The 15,021-nt window shown below is 57.1% G+C and overlaps 6 protein-coding genes across 6 annotated transcripts; 2 read left to right on the top strand and 4 right to left on the bottom strand.

The window, feature by feature from the left end:
* Positions 1–2,211: 2,211 nt before the first annotated feature.
* SPRG_11325 (hypothetical protein) lies at positions 2,212–3,367 on the top strand (the record flags this gene model as incomplete). Its single annotated transcript, XM_012351507.1, has 3 exons — positions 2,212–2,556; positions 2,616–2,888; positions 2,936–3,367. The coding sequence occupies 3 exons, from the start codon at positions 2,212–2,214 to the stop codon at positions 3,365–3,367; spliced, it is 1,050 nt and encodes a 349-aa protein (XP_012206897.1).
* A 535-nt stretch (positions 3,368–3,902) lies between these two features.
* On the bottom strand, positions 3,903–6,080 carry SPRG_11326 (hypothetical protein; the record flags this gene model as incomplete). The annotated part of the gene is made up of 5 exons (XM_012351508.1): positions 3,903–4,340; positions 4,393–5,180; positions 5,228–5,470; positions 5,519–5,716; positions 5,774–6,080. The coding sequence occupies 5 exons, from the start codon at positions 6,078–6,080 to the stop codon at positions 3,903–3,905; spliced, it is 1,974 nt and encodes a 657-aa protein (XP_012206898.1).
* Positions 6,081–6,769: 689 nt separating this feature from the next.
* On the bottom strand, positions 6,770–8,938 carry SPRG_11327 (hypothetical protein; the record flags this gene model as incomplete). Its single annotated transcript, XM_012351509.1, has 5 exons — positions 6,770–7,207; positions 7,258–8,048; positions 8,107–8,349; positions 8,404–8,589; positions 8,638–8,938. 5 exons carry the CDS (start codon positions 8,936–8,938, stop codon positions 6,770–6,772), a joined length of 1,959 nt encoding a protein of 652 aa, XP_012206899.1.
* A 1,311-nt stretch (positions 8,939–10,249) lies between these two features.
* On the top strand, positions 10,250–11,266 carry SPRG_11328 (hypothetical protein; the record flags this gene model as incomplete). The annotated part of the gene is made up of 3 exons (XM_012351510.1): positions 10,250–10,425; positions 10,468–11,031; positions 11,077–11,266. The coding sequence occupies 3 exons, from the start codon at positions 10,250–10,252 to the stop codon at positions 11,264–11,266; spliced, it is 930 nt and encodes a 309-aa protein (XP_012206900.1).
* A 91-nt stretch (positions 11,267–11,357) lies between these two features.
* Positions 11,358–12,857, bottom strand: SPRG_11329 (glutaryl-CoA dehydrogenase). Its single transcript, XM_012351511.1, has 4 exons — positions 12,685–12,857; positions 12,124–12,633; positions 12,005–12,073; positions 11,358–11,959 (listed from the first exon to the last, which is right to left on the bottom strand). The coding sequence occupies exons 1-4, from the start codon at positions 12,814–12,816 to the stop codon at positions 11,426–11,428; spliced, it is 1,245 nt and encodes a 414-aa protein (XP_012206901.1). The 5' UTR covers positions 12,817–12,857; the 3' UTR covers positions 11,358–11,425.
* Positions 12,858–14,378: 1,521 nt separating this feature from the next.
* On the bottom strand, positions 14,379–14,980 carry SPRG_11330 (hypothetical protein; the record flags this gene model as incomplete). The annotated part of the gene is made up of 2 exons (XM_012351512.1): positions 14,379–14,923; positions 14,950–14,980. The coding sequence occupies 2 exons, from the start codon at positions 14,978–14,980 to the stop codon at positions 14,379–14,381; spliced, it is 576 nt and encodes a 191-aa protein (XP_012206902.1).
* Between the last annotated feature and the right edge of the window lie 41 nt (positions 14,981–15,021).

Raw genomic sequence — 15,021 nt, forward strand, 5'->3', positions numbered from 1 at the left:
GCGCTGCATATGATTGAAAAAGATGTGGGTGCAGAGGCTCGAAGCCGTCAACCTGCGCTATGTCCGTTTTCAGGTTGGCAGCACGACACAAATCACATTGCAATCCAGTGTACTCCAGAGCACGGACGCATCTTGGTGCTCTCGCGCCCCCAGGTCCACTGAAGCGAACGTGGATGGACTGATAGCACGACGAAACGAATGTCATCTTGAATGACGCAACGACATGTGTAGGATCGTCTTGACGCGGAGAAGCGAGAATGCAAATTTGATTCAAGAGGTCTACGAGTCGAGACGAGTTGGTACGCGGGCGACGGCGATTGTCTGCCGCTGGAGACGCCATGGTACCAACAAGCAGTGCGGTCGCTTCTGGCATCGGCGTCCCGAGACGATCTTTTTGAATGCTATCGTCTTCTCTACCAAACGTACCTCGACGAGGCGTATCCGAATAGTGAGGTTGCTGGCTGTCGGGAGTGGTGCCGCAACCATGAACGCCGTCATTGGGTGCAGTCTGGTGGTGGGGCAGCTACGCTTCTGTTGAACAGACCCACCAAGCGGCGACCCAACGTCGTCAGTACTACGCTCGTCGCCGACCGAGTTGATCGTGAAGTAGTGTGTCGTGTCTGTTGAAACATTATTGATTTAGCCGACATGCATTTGGCTTAAACGTACTTTTCTTCAACTATGCAATTTGGCTCTGGGAGTTGCTCGCCTGCAAGGCGCCGAAACGGGCTCATTCATTGACTGACCGCCAGTCCATGAAACCAGTGACTTTTCGGTTGAGCCTCGCAATTTCGTTTCCGATCCACCCGAGGTGCAGCGGTAAATGCAGGACTCGCGCCCTCTTCATCTGCGCGAACAAGCCATGTGAAACCAAATATGCTGGGCGAGAACATCAAAAGGCATTGATGTTGAAGATATGTGTCCGCCCTACCATATGCCAACACAATGAGATTTCACGGGCTATGCGGCCCCCGACGGCAGAACCGAATTCAAAATGGCGCGGATGGAATTCCGGTGGAATGAGTCCGGAGTCATACGCACGCTTCAAGTTTACGCCGCGCGCCATTTATAACCAGCGCATGCGATGCTTCCGAGAATCAAGGGTGCATGATTTTTTCCATGTACCCTTGCGAGAATGGACTGGCTCATTCCACCTTAAATTACGTAGTAGTATTTTGTGGCTGTTTTTTGAAAATCGTCTACTTGAGTGGAAATATATATCTGGAGCAATCATATCTTCCCCTCGAGCGCGTGCCATTTTCACAAGAGCTAGAGAGCAGAATCAGACGACAGCTTGACGGTCCATGAGAGACTCTACCCCAGACTGACAGTCGGGTGACAACTATCTCTCGGCGTGGACCCAGCGCATGGATCGACCACTCGCAACCCGACTTTTGGGTTACTCGACGTAATTTCGCAGGTACCCACGGTGGTATACGCACTCGCAAGACACCTGGCACACTCGAGAGATTTTTGAGGCGTACACAAAAACAAGTCGCGATCTCTGATTCACGGTCCCTCCAAACTATTTGCCTCAAACTGCATAAGCACGCTACCCGCGTCACGAGAGATGATGTCTCGTGCGAGGTGGTTGCGCTAGCGCTGTGGATAAGAAGACTATTCTTGTGGTTGTGCTTATCAATCCTCGAACGATCGATTCTCGTCAAAGATACTGACTATCACGGCTCGGCCAATCACACGACTGATCGCGGTAGGTGCAGCCAATCAAGCCTCACGAAAATGCTGCCGACCGCAAAACAAAAATCTTCACATTACCGGCAGGCTTGCATACCATCCATCATCGATCGTTGGGAGGCACCACTGGATATTGTTGCAGCGCATCGACCAGTACAATTGTACTACAGAGGATTTCCTGTGGATGGGTAATCGCGATTGGCTTTCTTCACATCTCTTATGGATGGCACAGAAATGCCTGTGGTCGCCATATGATCGTGACGCGTATGACTTGGCATCAGGACTCCAAAGAGCGCGTCAAAACACATGTCGTTTTGCTCAGAACGAGACGGTGGGTGGGTGGGTGGACGTTGAGCCTCCAATCAGCGCTGACCATGGCACGGCATCACGGCTGTGTGGCCTTTCTTTGATTTGTTAGCTACTTCTTCAAGACGGAGCTGTCAGCGCGGTGGGTCATTTTTCATTTCGCGTTTGACTACAGCCATGTGGACACCACCGTTGTCGTTTCGCCAAGGCATGTACGACCTCCAAGTCAACGCGGATCCGACGCTGCGTCCCGTGCAGGAGAAGCGCCAGCGACACCGCGAGGCCCAGCGTCGGTACCGGTACCTCATAGCGCTCGAAGCAAGCGCGCTCGACGACGAAATCCCGCTCCTGGAGCAGCGCCTGGCTCAACTGCAATGTCAACAGACACAGAAAGCGTGTCCTACGTCGCACGTTGCGTGGAAAGACATTGCCCTTGCGCTCGAGGAAGAGGCTTTGGCAAGCCAAGAGGTCCAACGGGCTCTACAGCAGCAAGTCGCCGAGGCCGAAACCCGCGCGTCCTTGCTCGCTGCGTGGGTGCAGCGCGTGACAGCGCCGGTAGGATCATGAGATGGCTCTGCTATCTAGCTGTGTACTGACGCTTTTCATGTGGATAGCCATCGTCGCCGAGCCACCCTTTGGCGGGCCTGTTGGACGAACCCGTGAGCCGCGCGACTAGCGCTGTCTGGATCATGGACCAGCTCCACCAGCGATTTCCACAGCTCTACGCGCAGGCGCCGTTTCCACGTGACGGTGCGAGCTTGCCATTCGTGCGCGTCTGCGTCTCAGAGCTTGAAAACACGTACTGTACTGCCGTGCACCAGCAATACGTGGTGCCGTCGCCGCTGCACGCCGTGCAGACTGCATGCGAGAACACAGCGGCCACCGAGGTTCGAAGTCACTACGCTTTCTACGAGTCTCTAGACATGGGATGTAGGTGATGGAACGTCTTGGCGACGACATTGTCTACTGTCGCGGCACGAATGACACACACAACCTGCTCATTCGAACGATTCAAGAGCCTGGCAAGTTCCTCCTGCTTGTCCAAGGAATCGAGGACGACCCCAGGCAGCCGCTACAAGGGTACACGCGTAGCTGGACGAGCTGGACCATGGGCACGACGTTGAGCGACGGCGCGACGCTGCTGCAAAAAGGCTACGACTACTCGGGGTACCGAGTCCACGGCGCGTTCGCGCCACTGGAAGTCGTTGAGCCCGTGGTTCAGGTGCTCGTAGCCAACAATGTGCCGCGCACCGAATGGCGCGCCGCGTGCGAAGCCACGTATCAAACGTACTATGAGATTGAAATGCACAACGATATCGCCGTCTTGATCGACACGATTGCGCGCAACGGAGCGAGCGCGACGTGAGGTCCATTTACATTTCGACCAGTAAATTATAGCAATTGTGAAGACTAATGTAAACACAAGTTCGAGAGCGTGACGCGTCGGTACTCTCCCGGGAATGCACCGGCACAGTACTTATTGTGCGAATGTGGCATTGCATCACAGATGCGATAGTACGCCCTTTTTACGAAGAATTGTGTAACGGCCACGAGGACCCTAAGGGTAACCTGCATTCGTGTCAGCGTGACATACCCACGTCGGTCACCAGGCGGTCAGTCAAAGAACCACAAGACGGGGCTTTCGTTCATGACGCCACCGAGAATGTAATCCTTGACGTTCCTGGGCGCGAGATGCACAAGGTGCTCCACGAGGTGCAGCCCGTAGCTATTTTAACTGCGCCGTCGACGTAGACGCGTCTGTGCGCGAGCTGATGGGTGATGATACATTTTCCCCTTGTACATGCCTCAAATGCAAATGTATGGCTGGAAATGATTCCAGTGTATCACATTTTGCATTTTCTTTATTGACAATGAAATGAGTAGCTGGTGAAATGGACAACTTAGACCTGGGCGACCGTAGCGTCGTCCGAGGCGGATTCCTCCTTGGCGTTATCTTCCTTGGCGTCCTTGACTTCTGACTCGACCGCCGCCGTATTGTCCTTGGCCAGCGCGCGCTGCTGCTTCTTGACGTACACAGCCATGCCCATGACGGCAAGCACGCACGCGACCAAGCCGCCGGTGAGCGCAATCGTCTCGGTGCTGTGCTTGGCGTCCGCCTTGGCGATTTCGCTCTGCACGACCGCCCGCACACGGCGCTCTTCATCGCCAAAGAGATCGGTCGTGTTGCCAAAGAGCTCGAGGGCCTTGGCCTCGTCGTGGATGAGCGTGAAATCAAGGGGCTGGACGTTTTCCATACAGTCGGTCTTGATGGCCTTGAGGTTGCCGCCCGACTGGAGGTACATGTTGAGGATGTCCATGCCGCAGGTGTTCGCGGAACGCTATTCCAGTACGTATTGTCATACCACAAATAACATTGAGTGGTAGGTGTACGTTGGTATCGGTGGGCGTCGTCGAAATGATGCTGTGGCCGCCAAACGGGAACTGCAAAAGGAGCTTCTTGTCGCCGACCATCGTTGTGTTCTCAATCACCGCGTACTCTGGGATCGTCTGAATGTCAATGCCGCCCGAGAGCAAGAGGGCGCTCGCGCCGGCCGGGATCGCTGCCGTCTTGTTCCAGTATTGGTCATGAGCGTACGCGAACGTTTGCTTTGGCTCGTCAAGCCCCAGGTCGTGGCAGACGGGGTCCGAGTGGCCACGGAACGCGCAAAACTTGAAGAGGTTGACCTTGGTGACGTCGCTAGGCGACCCGCGCCACGAGATCTTGGTGGCGTCGTCGCGGAGGCGCTTGAATGACGGCGACGGCAGCTCCCAGATCTCGTTGAAGACAATGTTGTTGTAGAGAAGGTCGTCGGTTGCCGACTCGCCCGTCTGCGTGTCGCCCGGCACAATGTCCCCGCGGTCGTCGCTCGTCTCGTCCGTGGGCGAGCCAAGCAGGCCGTTGAGGAAGCGGTCTTGCGTGCCAATGTCCTTGACGCACTGCGAGAGGCGGTAGAGGATGGCCGGGATCAAGTTGCGCTGGGTGTAGCTGGTGATCATGCCGGAAAACATGCTCCCGAGAAAGTCGGACGGGAGGCCCTTGGCCGCGTAGATGGTCTGGGCACATGCCGTGTCATTGGCGTCGAGCTTTTTGTACAAATCAAAAGCAAATTGCTTCGAATTGGGGCCAATCTTGGACGAGCAGACGGGGTCGCGGTCGCAGAGGCCATAGTAGGTTTTTTCTAGAAAAAACGATCGCAACCCTAGACCTCACATGTGGCAATCGTACCGACAGTGGCCACGTCACGGTCCCAGTCGCTGTACGTGCTCAACGGGCTCTCGGCCAGCATGCTATCGAGGACGTAGCCCTTGACGTTCTTGGGTGCGAGGTGCATGAGTCGTTCGACCAAGTACGTGCCGTAGCTCACGCCGTAGACGTAAACATCGTCCGCAGCGAGCAGCGGACTCGAAATGATCGTCGCGAGGTCGGTCGCCGCGCTCGTGACCGAGAAGCCCTTGGGCGCGTCCGCGCCTAATGGCATTCCGTTAATGACATGTCGATGCTTGAAGGACAAGGTACCATAGCGATCCTTGAGCTTTTGAAAACAGTTGGAATAGGCAGCAGCAACGGCCGTGTCCTCAGTCATGACGCTCTCGTCGCGCAGCTCGGGGCAGTGGGTTGAAAGCGGCGAGCTGCGGCCAACGCCGCGATGGTCCATCGTGTAGAGGCTCATCGTGCCGTTGGCGGCTGCGAATATCCCGACCATCGAGCTTTCCACTACACATCACCACGCATAAGATTTTCTATACAAGCAATGGACGTCGGTCGATGTACTGGCATCGGACGGCGCGCCGGGGCCGCCTTGCATCAGCCACACGGCTTTGCTGGGCGTCGTCGGGTGGAGTGCGGGGATGCGCTTGATAAAGACGCTGAGCGTCTTGTCGCTCGTGCAGACGCCTGGGTAGCAAACTGGCACTTGGAGTTCGAGGCACTCGGCCGTGGCGTTGCTATAGCGCGGGTAGTTGTCGACCGCGTACGTCTCATTGCCGACATGCGAGAAGAGCGGACACTTGTGCCATTCGCTGGCGGCGACAGCGGTGGAAAGCGTAAGCGCCAATGCGAGGTGACTGGGACGAAGCATGTTGGAAAATGAGACTTCGTACTACACGTCGCAGGAGACGAGAATGTCGAGCTGACACTTGCAGCAGCGGCAGAGCACCTGACATACTATGACAGCCAGTGCCACAGTACTGGATTTCGGCGCATCGTAGTATTCATTGGTGGGGGTCCTGGTATCACAATCCTGCACGCGACCCACGGCGGTTTGTCTCGACCCCCGACACGAGTTGACATTTTTGTGCACCCACGTACTGTGCAAGAATCAATGATTCTATGTCGGCACACGCCGCGACCAAATATGCGCCAACTGGAACGTCGAGGCGACGGACCTCCTCGTTACAGTCTAGCTTGGTATTGACATGACACTGATCGAAACAAACACATTGCTCAGTTCTACTGGCAATGTGCTAAGGTAGACCAGATGACAATGTCCAGCTCTCGGTCCACGTGTCTCACGCTGCGCATTGTGACTCAATTGACGACACAAGCTCCTTTGTATTCGGCACAGTGAACTAGAACTGTGCATCCTTTTGGTTTTGGAGGCGTAGGACGCGTCTAAATGGACGATACAGACTATTGAACGCACACTTTCCTTCTTCAAGTACGTACAAATTGCAGATGAAATGTTGTTGTTGTAGGTTTCATTACGCGAGAATGACAAAATTGTGCTGCTTTATCCACATGAACAAGGAAATGTATACAATTAACAACTTAGACCTGGGCGACCGTAGCGTCGTCCGAGGCGGATTCCTCCTTGGCGTTATCTTCCTTGGCGTCCTTGACTTCTGACTCGACCGCCGCCGTACTGTCCTTGGCCAGCGCACGTTGCTGCTTCTTGACGTACAGAGCCATGCCCATGACGGCAAGCACGCACGCGATCAAGCCGCCAGTGAGCGCAATCGTCTCGGTGCTGTGCTTGGCGTCCGCCTTGGCGATTTCGCTCTGCACGGCCGCCCGCACACGGCGCTCTTCATCGCCAAAGAGATCGGTCGTGTTGCCAAAGAGCTCGAGGGCCTTGGCCTCGTCGTGGATGAGCGTGAAATCAAGGGGCTGGACGTTTTCCATGCAGTCGGTCTTGATGGCCTTGAGGTTGCCGCCCGACTGGAGGTACATGTTGAGGATGTCCATGCCGCAGTGCTTGGTCGCGTCCTACAGCCACAGACCATAAGTACATCGATCTGAAAAGCGGGGCACTCTACCTTGGGGTCCGTGCTTGTCGTCGAAATGATGCTGTGGCCGCCAAACGGGAACTGCAAAAGGAGCTTCTTGTCACCGGCCATGGACGCATTCTGGGCCACGGCATACTTGGGGATCGTCTGGACGTCAATTCCACCCGAGAGCAAGAGGGCGCTCGCGCCAGCCGGAACCGCCGCCGTCTTGTTCCAGTACTGGTCATGGGCGTATGCAAACGACTCGGAGCCCGCTGCGATTTCAAACTGCTTGCACACGGCGTCCTTGCCGCCGGTGTAGAGGCAGTACTTGCCGACCTTGAGAAGCGTCGAGATCTTGTCGCTGCTGCGCCACGTGAGCTTGGACGAGTCCTTCTCGAGGCGCTCGACCGACGGAGACGGCGACTCCCAGATCTCGTTGAAGACAATGTTGCTGTAGAGAATGTCATCGATAACTGACTCGCCCGTCTCAGCGTCGCCAGGGACAATGTCATCGCGCCCTTCCGTGTCGTCAGCCTCCGAGGCAAGGCCGAGAAGACCGGTTAGGAACGTAGCTTCGCTCTCGACGTCAACAACACACTTGGCGAGGCGGTAGAGAATCGCAGGAATCAAGTTGCGCTGGTTGTAGTTGGTCAACATGCCGGCAAGCGTCGATCCCACAAAGTCGGACGGAATCCCCTTGGCGGCATAAATCGTTTGGGCACACGCCGTGTCGTTCGCATCGAGCTTTTTGTACAAATCAAATGCGAATTGCTTCGAATTGGGGCCAATCTTGGACGCGCACACTGGGTCCTTGTCGCAGAAATGGTAGTACTCCTTTTCTAAGACCAAAATAGACTAGTTAGTCTCTTGGGTAAAAGAGGGGTAGGGTCCACGTACCAACGTGCGCAACGTCGCGGTCCCAGTCGCTGTACGTGCTCAACGGGCTCTCGGCCAGCATACTGTCGAGGATGTAGCCCTTGACGTTTTTGGGCGCGAGGTGCATGAGGCGCTCGGTGAGGTACGTGCCGTAGCTCACGCCGTAGACGAAGACGTCCGAGGCCGCGAGGAGTGGGCTCTGGATGATTGTCGCAAGGTCCGTGGCCGCGCTTGTGACCGAGAAGCCCTTGGCAGCGTTGGGCCCTATAGAGGGATAAGTCCCATCATATTCGCATGGATATGTCGTGGTGGTCGTACCGTACTTGGCCTTGAGCTTCTTGAAGCACTTGGTGTGCGCCACGTCAAGCGTCTCGATCTCGGCCGTTGCCACATCAGGGCAGATGGCCGACAAGGGCGAGCTGCGCCCGACGCCGCGGTGGTCCATCGTGTACAGGCTAATGGTGCCGTTGGCGGCTTCATAGATCTGCGCCATGGACGGCTCCACTAGAGTAGTCGCGAGTGTGAACTCGCAGAAATATGCAAAAAACCTACTCGCATCGGACGCTGCACCAGGACCGCCTTGCATGAGCCACACGGCCTTGGCCGGCGTCGTCGGGTGCGTGGCGGGAATGCGCTTGAGAAAGAGCGTCAGCGTCTTGGAGCCTTCGCACACGCCGGGGTAGCAGACCGGGGCCGACAGCTCAATGCACTCGGCCGTAAAGTTGTACGACGCTTCGTACTGCTTGTGCTCGGCCGCGGTGCCCACGTCCGAGTAGAGTGGGCACGGGTGCCACTCGTTGGGCGACGTCGCGGCGGCGAGCGCAAGAGCGGGGGCAAAGAGACCAGGGCGCATTTTGAAAAGTGAATAGTACTCAACAACACCAAAAACGGCGGCCACGATCGCTGCCAGCGACGAGCCATCTGACGGCAGCAGATGGTTGTCAATTGCCATTGCGCAAGGATGTGGTGCGCAAGGTGTACTTCTGCAGGCGATCGTACGAACCCACAACGTCAAGAATGCATGACACGGCAAACACCAAGTACCGTCGATTCCAGCCAATGCGCTTTCTGTCCTATATTCTGCGGCAGGTTCATGCTCTTCCCAGTGTTTTATCGAGCGTGAGAGGCGCTGAACGTACGGACAGCGCTCACAGCGGGTCACAGCGGGTGCTGACTGTCGCAGCAGATGCCAGCGTGGTGTCCCATCCGTAGCACACCGACGCACAAGCCCGCAGGCTCTTTTGTTGAAAGATTTCACAACTGTAGCGCTTTGCTTGCGGACGCGACGCGTCGACTAGCATCTAGTTACGCCCATGTCATTTCAATTACGCTAATGACATGCGCGCGGCAGCATGAAACGCTTGAGCGTTTCATGATCTATCCTATGTAGTTTGTTTCGATGACGGTGGATTTGAACGACTGTGGAAATGTAGCGGCTTACGCCAGAGGAAGCTGGGGCACTGAATATGCGGCCCGATGCAAACAGCTGTCGCGACCCGACGGCAGTGGCTGCTATGCCGCCAACGTCCAGTGTGTTCGACGAGGGCACATGGGTAGAATGAGCGGCTCACTATTATAAAGTCCGCAACAAGATGCGCCTCCAAGCACGGGCATGATAAGACCGCTGGGCTATTAGTTCAATACAGAAGCCTGTGACCAAGCCTCCAGAAGTCCGTATGCGCACATCGTCGTTAGTCATCGTGGCCAGCACCGCGGCAGAGGATGGCGTTGACGAACCAGATGATGAAACGACGATACTGGTTGGGAAAGTTGGGAAAAGCTGCGTCAAAACAGGAATTTGGAAACTGTTCACTAAAGTTTCCGGCGAGGTATTTGGGCTTGGTAGTTGCAGGGAAGGGGAGGTGGTGATGTCAGGTGTTAAGTTATCAGGAAAGTTAAAGGGTTGTTGTACAGGTCTTGTTTGCGGATAAGAGTGCGTAGGAGGAGAGGTACCGGTATGTGAAGATGCCAACGGCTACAAGTGCCACAGAATAGTAACACCAAGTTCATGACTTTCATGCAATTTACCCAGTTTTGGTCAAATTGACGCCCTCGTCCACCCAGTTTTGACATTTTCCCATGATGAAGTGGTTCGAGAAGAAACCCGTGATAAAGCATATCCCAATCTTCCGAAACCCTGCAAACGTGATATTGCAGTTTCGTCATGACCGGGCTGTACCCGCGTAGCCTTCGATCGCTGGCCGCAGCCTCGGACACACCATCGTTCACCATCCTCCAGTTCAACGTGCTCGCCGATGGGTTGAGCGGCCTCCGCGACGACCACGGTGGCTTTACGCTCGCACCGCCGGGGTCCTTGGCGTGGGCCCATCGCCGGCAGCCGTACGTCCTTTCTCCTCAAGCCCGCAACTCTCATTGGTGTAGTCTTCTCGATGAGATTCTGCGCTTTGCTCCCGACATTGTGTGCTTGGAAGAAGTCGACCACTTTCACGATTGGTTCGAGCCGCAGCTCGCCGCGCATGGCTACACGGGCCTCTTTGCGCCCAAGCCCGACTCGCCATGTTTGCAAGTCAGCGACCAGCGCGACGGCTGCGCCGTGTTTGTCAACGCTCGCTTTCGCGTCCTGCGCCACGACGTGCTCTCGTATGCGTGCTACGTACCGCCGGATACGACGACCCTCCAGCCACAAAATCAAGTCGCGCTCCTCGTCGAGCTCGCGCTTCGCGACTCGCCGCACGAGGTGCTCGTTGCCTGCACGCACCTCAAGGCCGCCAAGGACGCGGCAGGTGAAGCGATTCGGACCCAAGAAGCTGCCATGCTTTGCCGTGCTCTCAGTGCCAAGCAGGGCGCTGGCCATGCGATTGTCGTGTGCGGCGACTTTAACGCAGTGCCGCATCCGACGCCCGCGATGCCAGCGACAACCTATGCGACAATGGTCAAGGACCACGGGTATGCCAGCGCTTACTGCCAAGAGGGCCGTGAACCAGCGTACGCGAGCTGTGGAGAGCAATGTAATGTGATGCCATGGACTAGGTACACGACGTGGAAGGTGCGTCCGGGCAAGGAAGCCAAACACACGATCGACTATATTTTCTATACGAGCTCGTCACTTGCCGTCACAGCGATCGCGGAGATGCCCGCGTCCATTGATGCGTGCCGTCTTCCGTCGCACCGCTACCCGTCCGATCACATGGCGCTCGTCGCGACGCTGCAATGGACGTGAAGACGTCTCGTTTCAGGCTCGTGAGTTCAAAATATAGCGCACGCATACGATTAGTTGCATGGTGTGGCTCAAGACGCCGCGAGGGCGAGTTCTGAGGTACACAGCGACATGAAGTGTATTAGGACGCAGTTGTTATATTCTATCTCGCAGCGAGGGTGTTTAAGGGGACATGCGCGGGACAAAAGCCGGGATGCCCGTGATGGCGCGGCCAAGGATGAGCGCGTGCACATCGTGCGTGCCTTCGTACGTGTTGACGGCCTCGAGGTTCATCGAGTGGCGGACGACGTGGTACTCGTCCGAGACGCCGTTGCCGCCGAGCATATCGCGCGCCGTGCGGGCAATGTCGAGTGACTTGCCGCACGAGTTGCGCTTGACGATTGAGATGATCTCGGGCGAGACCGGACCCGCGTCCTGGAGGCGGCCGACCTGCAGGCACGCAAAGAGGCCGAGGTTGATCTCCGTGAGCATGTCCGCGAGCTTCTTCTGGATCAGCTGGTTGGCCGCGAGCGGCGCACCAAACTGGCTGCGGTCGAGCGTGTACTGGCGCGCGATCTCATAGCACGACGTGGCCGCACCGAGCGAGCCCCAGGCAATGCCGTAGCGCGCGCTGTTGAGGCACGTGAACGGACCCTTGAGGCCCTTGACGTGCGGGAGCATATTGGCCTTGGGGATCTTGACGTCCTCCAAGAAAATCTAGGGCCATCGCGATAAGATCTGTGCCGAGGCAGAATGACATACCATGCCCGTGGCCGAGGCGAGGAGCGTGGCCTTGCCCTCAATGTACGGGGTCGAGATACCGGGCGTGTCCTACACGAGCCATGAGCCTCATGTGCTCAGAAGCAGAGTACTCCACGTACGCGGTCGACGATGAAGCCGCGGATGTCACCGTGGTCGTCCTTGGCCCAGATGACCATGACGTCCGCGATCGGCGAGTTGGTGATCCAGTTCTTGGCACCGTTCAGGATGTAGTGGTCACCGTCGAGGCGCGCGCGCGTCTCCATCGAGCTCGGGTCCGACCCGTGGTTGGGCTCCGTGAGGCCAAAGCAGCCAATGAGGTCACCGGCCGCCAACTGCGGAAGGTACTTCTTCTTCTGCTCCTCCGAACCAAACTTGTAGATGGGCCACATGACGAGCGACGACTGCACGCTCATGGCCGAGCGGTACGCCGAGTCGACGCGCTCGACTGCGTTCGCGATGAGGCCGTACGACACGTAGCCGACGCCGGCGCAGTCGTAGCCCTTGATCGTCGGGCCGAGGAGACCGAGCTCGCCCATTTCCTTCATGATCTTCTTGTCAAACGTGCCGTCGCGGTTGGCCTTGACGATGCGGGGCATGAGCTCCTGCTGGCAGTAGGCGTTGGCCGAGTCCTAATGCATACATCTCAGAATGGATTGTCCATGGCCATCAAGGAGACGTACGCGAATGAGGCGCTCCTCGTCCGTGAGGCAGCTGTCGAGGTTCAGCGGGTCCTGGTAGTTGAAGGCGCTGGCCTTGGCCGCGAAGGAGCGGGCCTGCTTCTTGGCGGCGAACGTCGAGATGCGGGACAGCATGGTGGGGTGGTGGAGCTTCGACGCGAGAATGGGAAGTGAATCTTGCTTGCCCTGGCCCAACCCCAGCCTCGGTGGCGGTTGTCAACGGCAAAGTACGCCGCACTTACGAGGGTGCATATACATACAAGGGTATTCTACAAAGTACGACAGCCTGTCACGTACTTAAGGAATGAAAACGAACTTACGGGGTGTAGAAAGGGATGTGTCGGTTGAAGTTGGGCCGGGCTCCGCCGATACGATTCGCTAAATAACCCACAGCGTGATGGCGTGCCAGGTGGCCCGACTTGCAGTTCAAGGACATATGCTGCCGCGAAGGATGGCATGGGACAGCCTTGGACTCGCCGCCCGCCTCGTGGCCGTCGCGCCTTTCGACTGCATCGCGCTCGTTCATACGTGGACTTTGCCTTCTGAGATTGCACTTATCGACTGGCTGTGCTCACACATGGATGAGATGCGCCACGAGGCAGATTCTGCAACGCCAGCAAAGCACCGGCTGGTGCCGCCGCGAGGAGTCCTTGGGTGTCCGTGGACCAGATTCTGGATGCCAACGTGGGTCCAAGGTCAATTTGGTCACGACGCCACCGCTTGTACAAGTGCCATGCAGGTGCTCTCACCGGAAGCACGTGCAAGTACATGGTGATGGCGACCGACGACAACAGCGCAGCCTGCTTGCTCACCGAGCGAACGCGTCTGGACTTCACGTGTGTTCCTCAAGGATATAGTAGACGCGCCATGTAGTAGCTGCGACTCGACGAATGGGCCGTTGGCCCAAGCTACTCGCTCTTCGTGTACTTTGGTATGTGTACGACGACGACGGAGACGGGGCAAGCCGCATCGAAAAGTCGATTAACGGCGCACTGTGAGAAGGTGAATGCGTTGAAGGCATCTCCACATCTGCACACATGCCACCCGACTGGCACCGTTGGGTGCAATCCAACGCTGCGTTCTTGACAGCAAGAGCCCTGGGAGAGCTGCTCCTGGAGACATGGTGCGTTCTGTGCCAACACGAGACGCGTGCCATCTCCTCCCCATACCAGCGGACCAAGGTCACCACTGCCAATTGCTCCTGGCGCGTGGGTTCGTACTGCTCGGAGCCGCGCAATCGTGCGTGCACCTGCATTCGATGATGGTGCGGTTGCCTTCTTTCAAGTGGACACGACATGTGAGCATCAACGACGGTTGTGGAGTTGGTTGTGCCACCATACTTGCGAGGACGTTAGCTAGCCCACAAGATTGCAACTGAGAGCTTCTTCACCCTGGCTTTTATGCGCTCCAGTATGTACGACGCAGCACGAAATCGGGGCCACGAGGGTCCCACTCGCCTCGTTCTACCGCTCGTCGTCATGGGTCGTCGTCATGGGTGGCCACACGCTGGGCCACTTGCGTCGTTTGACAGCTCGACATGGCTTGGAGGGCTCGTTCTAGGTGGTACAATACGGTCGCGGGAGCATCGGACGCTCTCATCACTGCGTGCTCTGGTGACCGCAGCAGACTCTTGCTGCAAGAAGCTCCATGTACGCACGCCACATAATTAAAAGTTACTCCTTTCCGTACCAATGACACTAGATAGTTATGCCCGGCGACACGGCTTCCAATGCTTCTGCTGGTATCGTACTACGCTGCTGCTCGACGTCGGTATCGTCCGAGGGCCTCTTGATCTTGGGATGCTTGCCGCGCGCCGTGTTGGGGAGGCTCTGGTCTTTGAGGTACATCTCAGTCCACTGCCGAATGAGCTTGCCGCGGTACCCTACCGGCTTGGTTGGGAAGAAAAGCCGTGCGATCTCTTCTGACTTGGCCATGCGCTTGATCTCGACGCCCCGAAACGAGTTGTTCACGTCGGTAAGGTACGTCAAGTAGGCCAGAATCGACATGTACCGCAACAAGTCGTAATGCGAGAGCTTGTTGGAGCGCGGCCCGACCGAAGACGACTCGAGGATCGTGGTGATGGCCTTGAGCTGCTCCATGCAGGCGCGCATGTGCTGCAGGTCGTGGCACGGGTCGTCGTCTAGCGCTTTGGCCATGGCGGCGGGCACCGGTATATCGCTGCTTGCGACGAGCTTGGCGGCCAGCGACGCCTTCTCCTTCTTGTTCAAGAGGTGCGCTTCGACTGGCTCGCGTGGCAGGTAGTAGGACCGCTTGGCCAGCGCGTTGGCGTCGGCCACATCTGGCTTCGCGCGCTTCCGGGCGCGCGCCGTCGGTAGCGCT

This window comes from Saprolegnia parasitica (assembly GCF_000151545.1).
Source record: "Saprolegnia parasitica CBS 223.65 unplaced genomic scaffold supercont2.81, whole genome shotgun sequence".
Classification (NCBI taxonomy): domain Eukaryota; phylum Oomycota; class Saprolegniomycetes; order Saprolegniales; family Saprolegniaceae; genus Saprolegnia; species Saprolegnia parasitica.

Bases quoted from the DNA above. Each gene is read 5' to 3' on its own strand.
- SPRG_11329 (XM_012351511.1), bottom strand. From the start codon at position 12,816: ATGCTGTCCCGCATCTCGACGTTCGCCGCCAAGAAGCAGGCCCGCTCC. The intron at 12,634-12,684 runs GTACGTCTCCTT...TGTATGCATTAG, and splicing joins ACGAGGAGCGCCTCATTCGC to GACTCGGCCAACGCCTACTG. The intron at 12,074-12,123 runs GTACGTGGAGTA...TGGCTCGTGTAG, and splicing joins GCGGCTTCATCGTCGACCGC to GACACGCCCGGTATCTCGAC.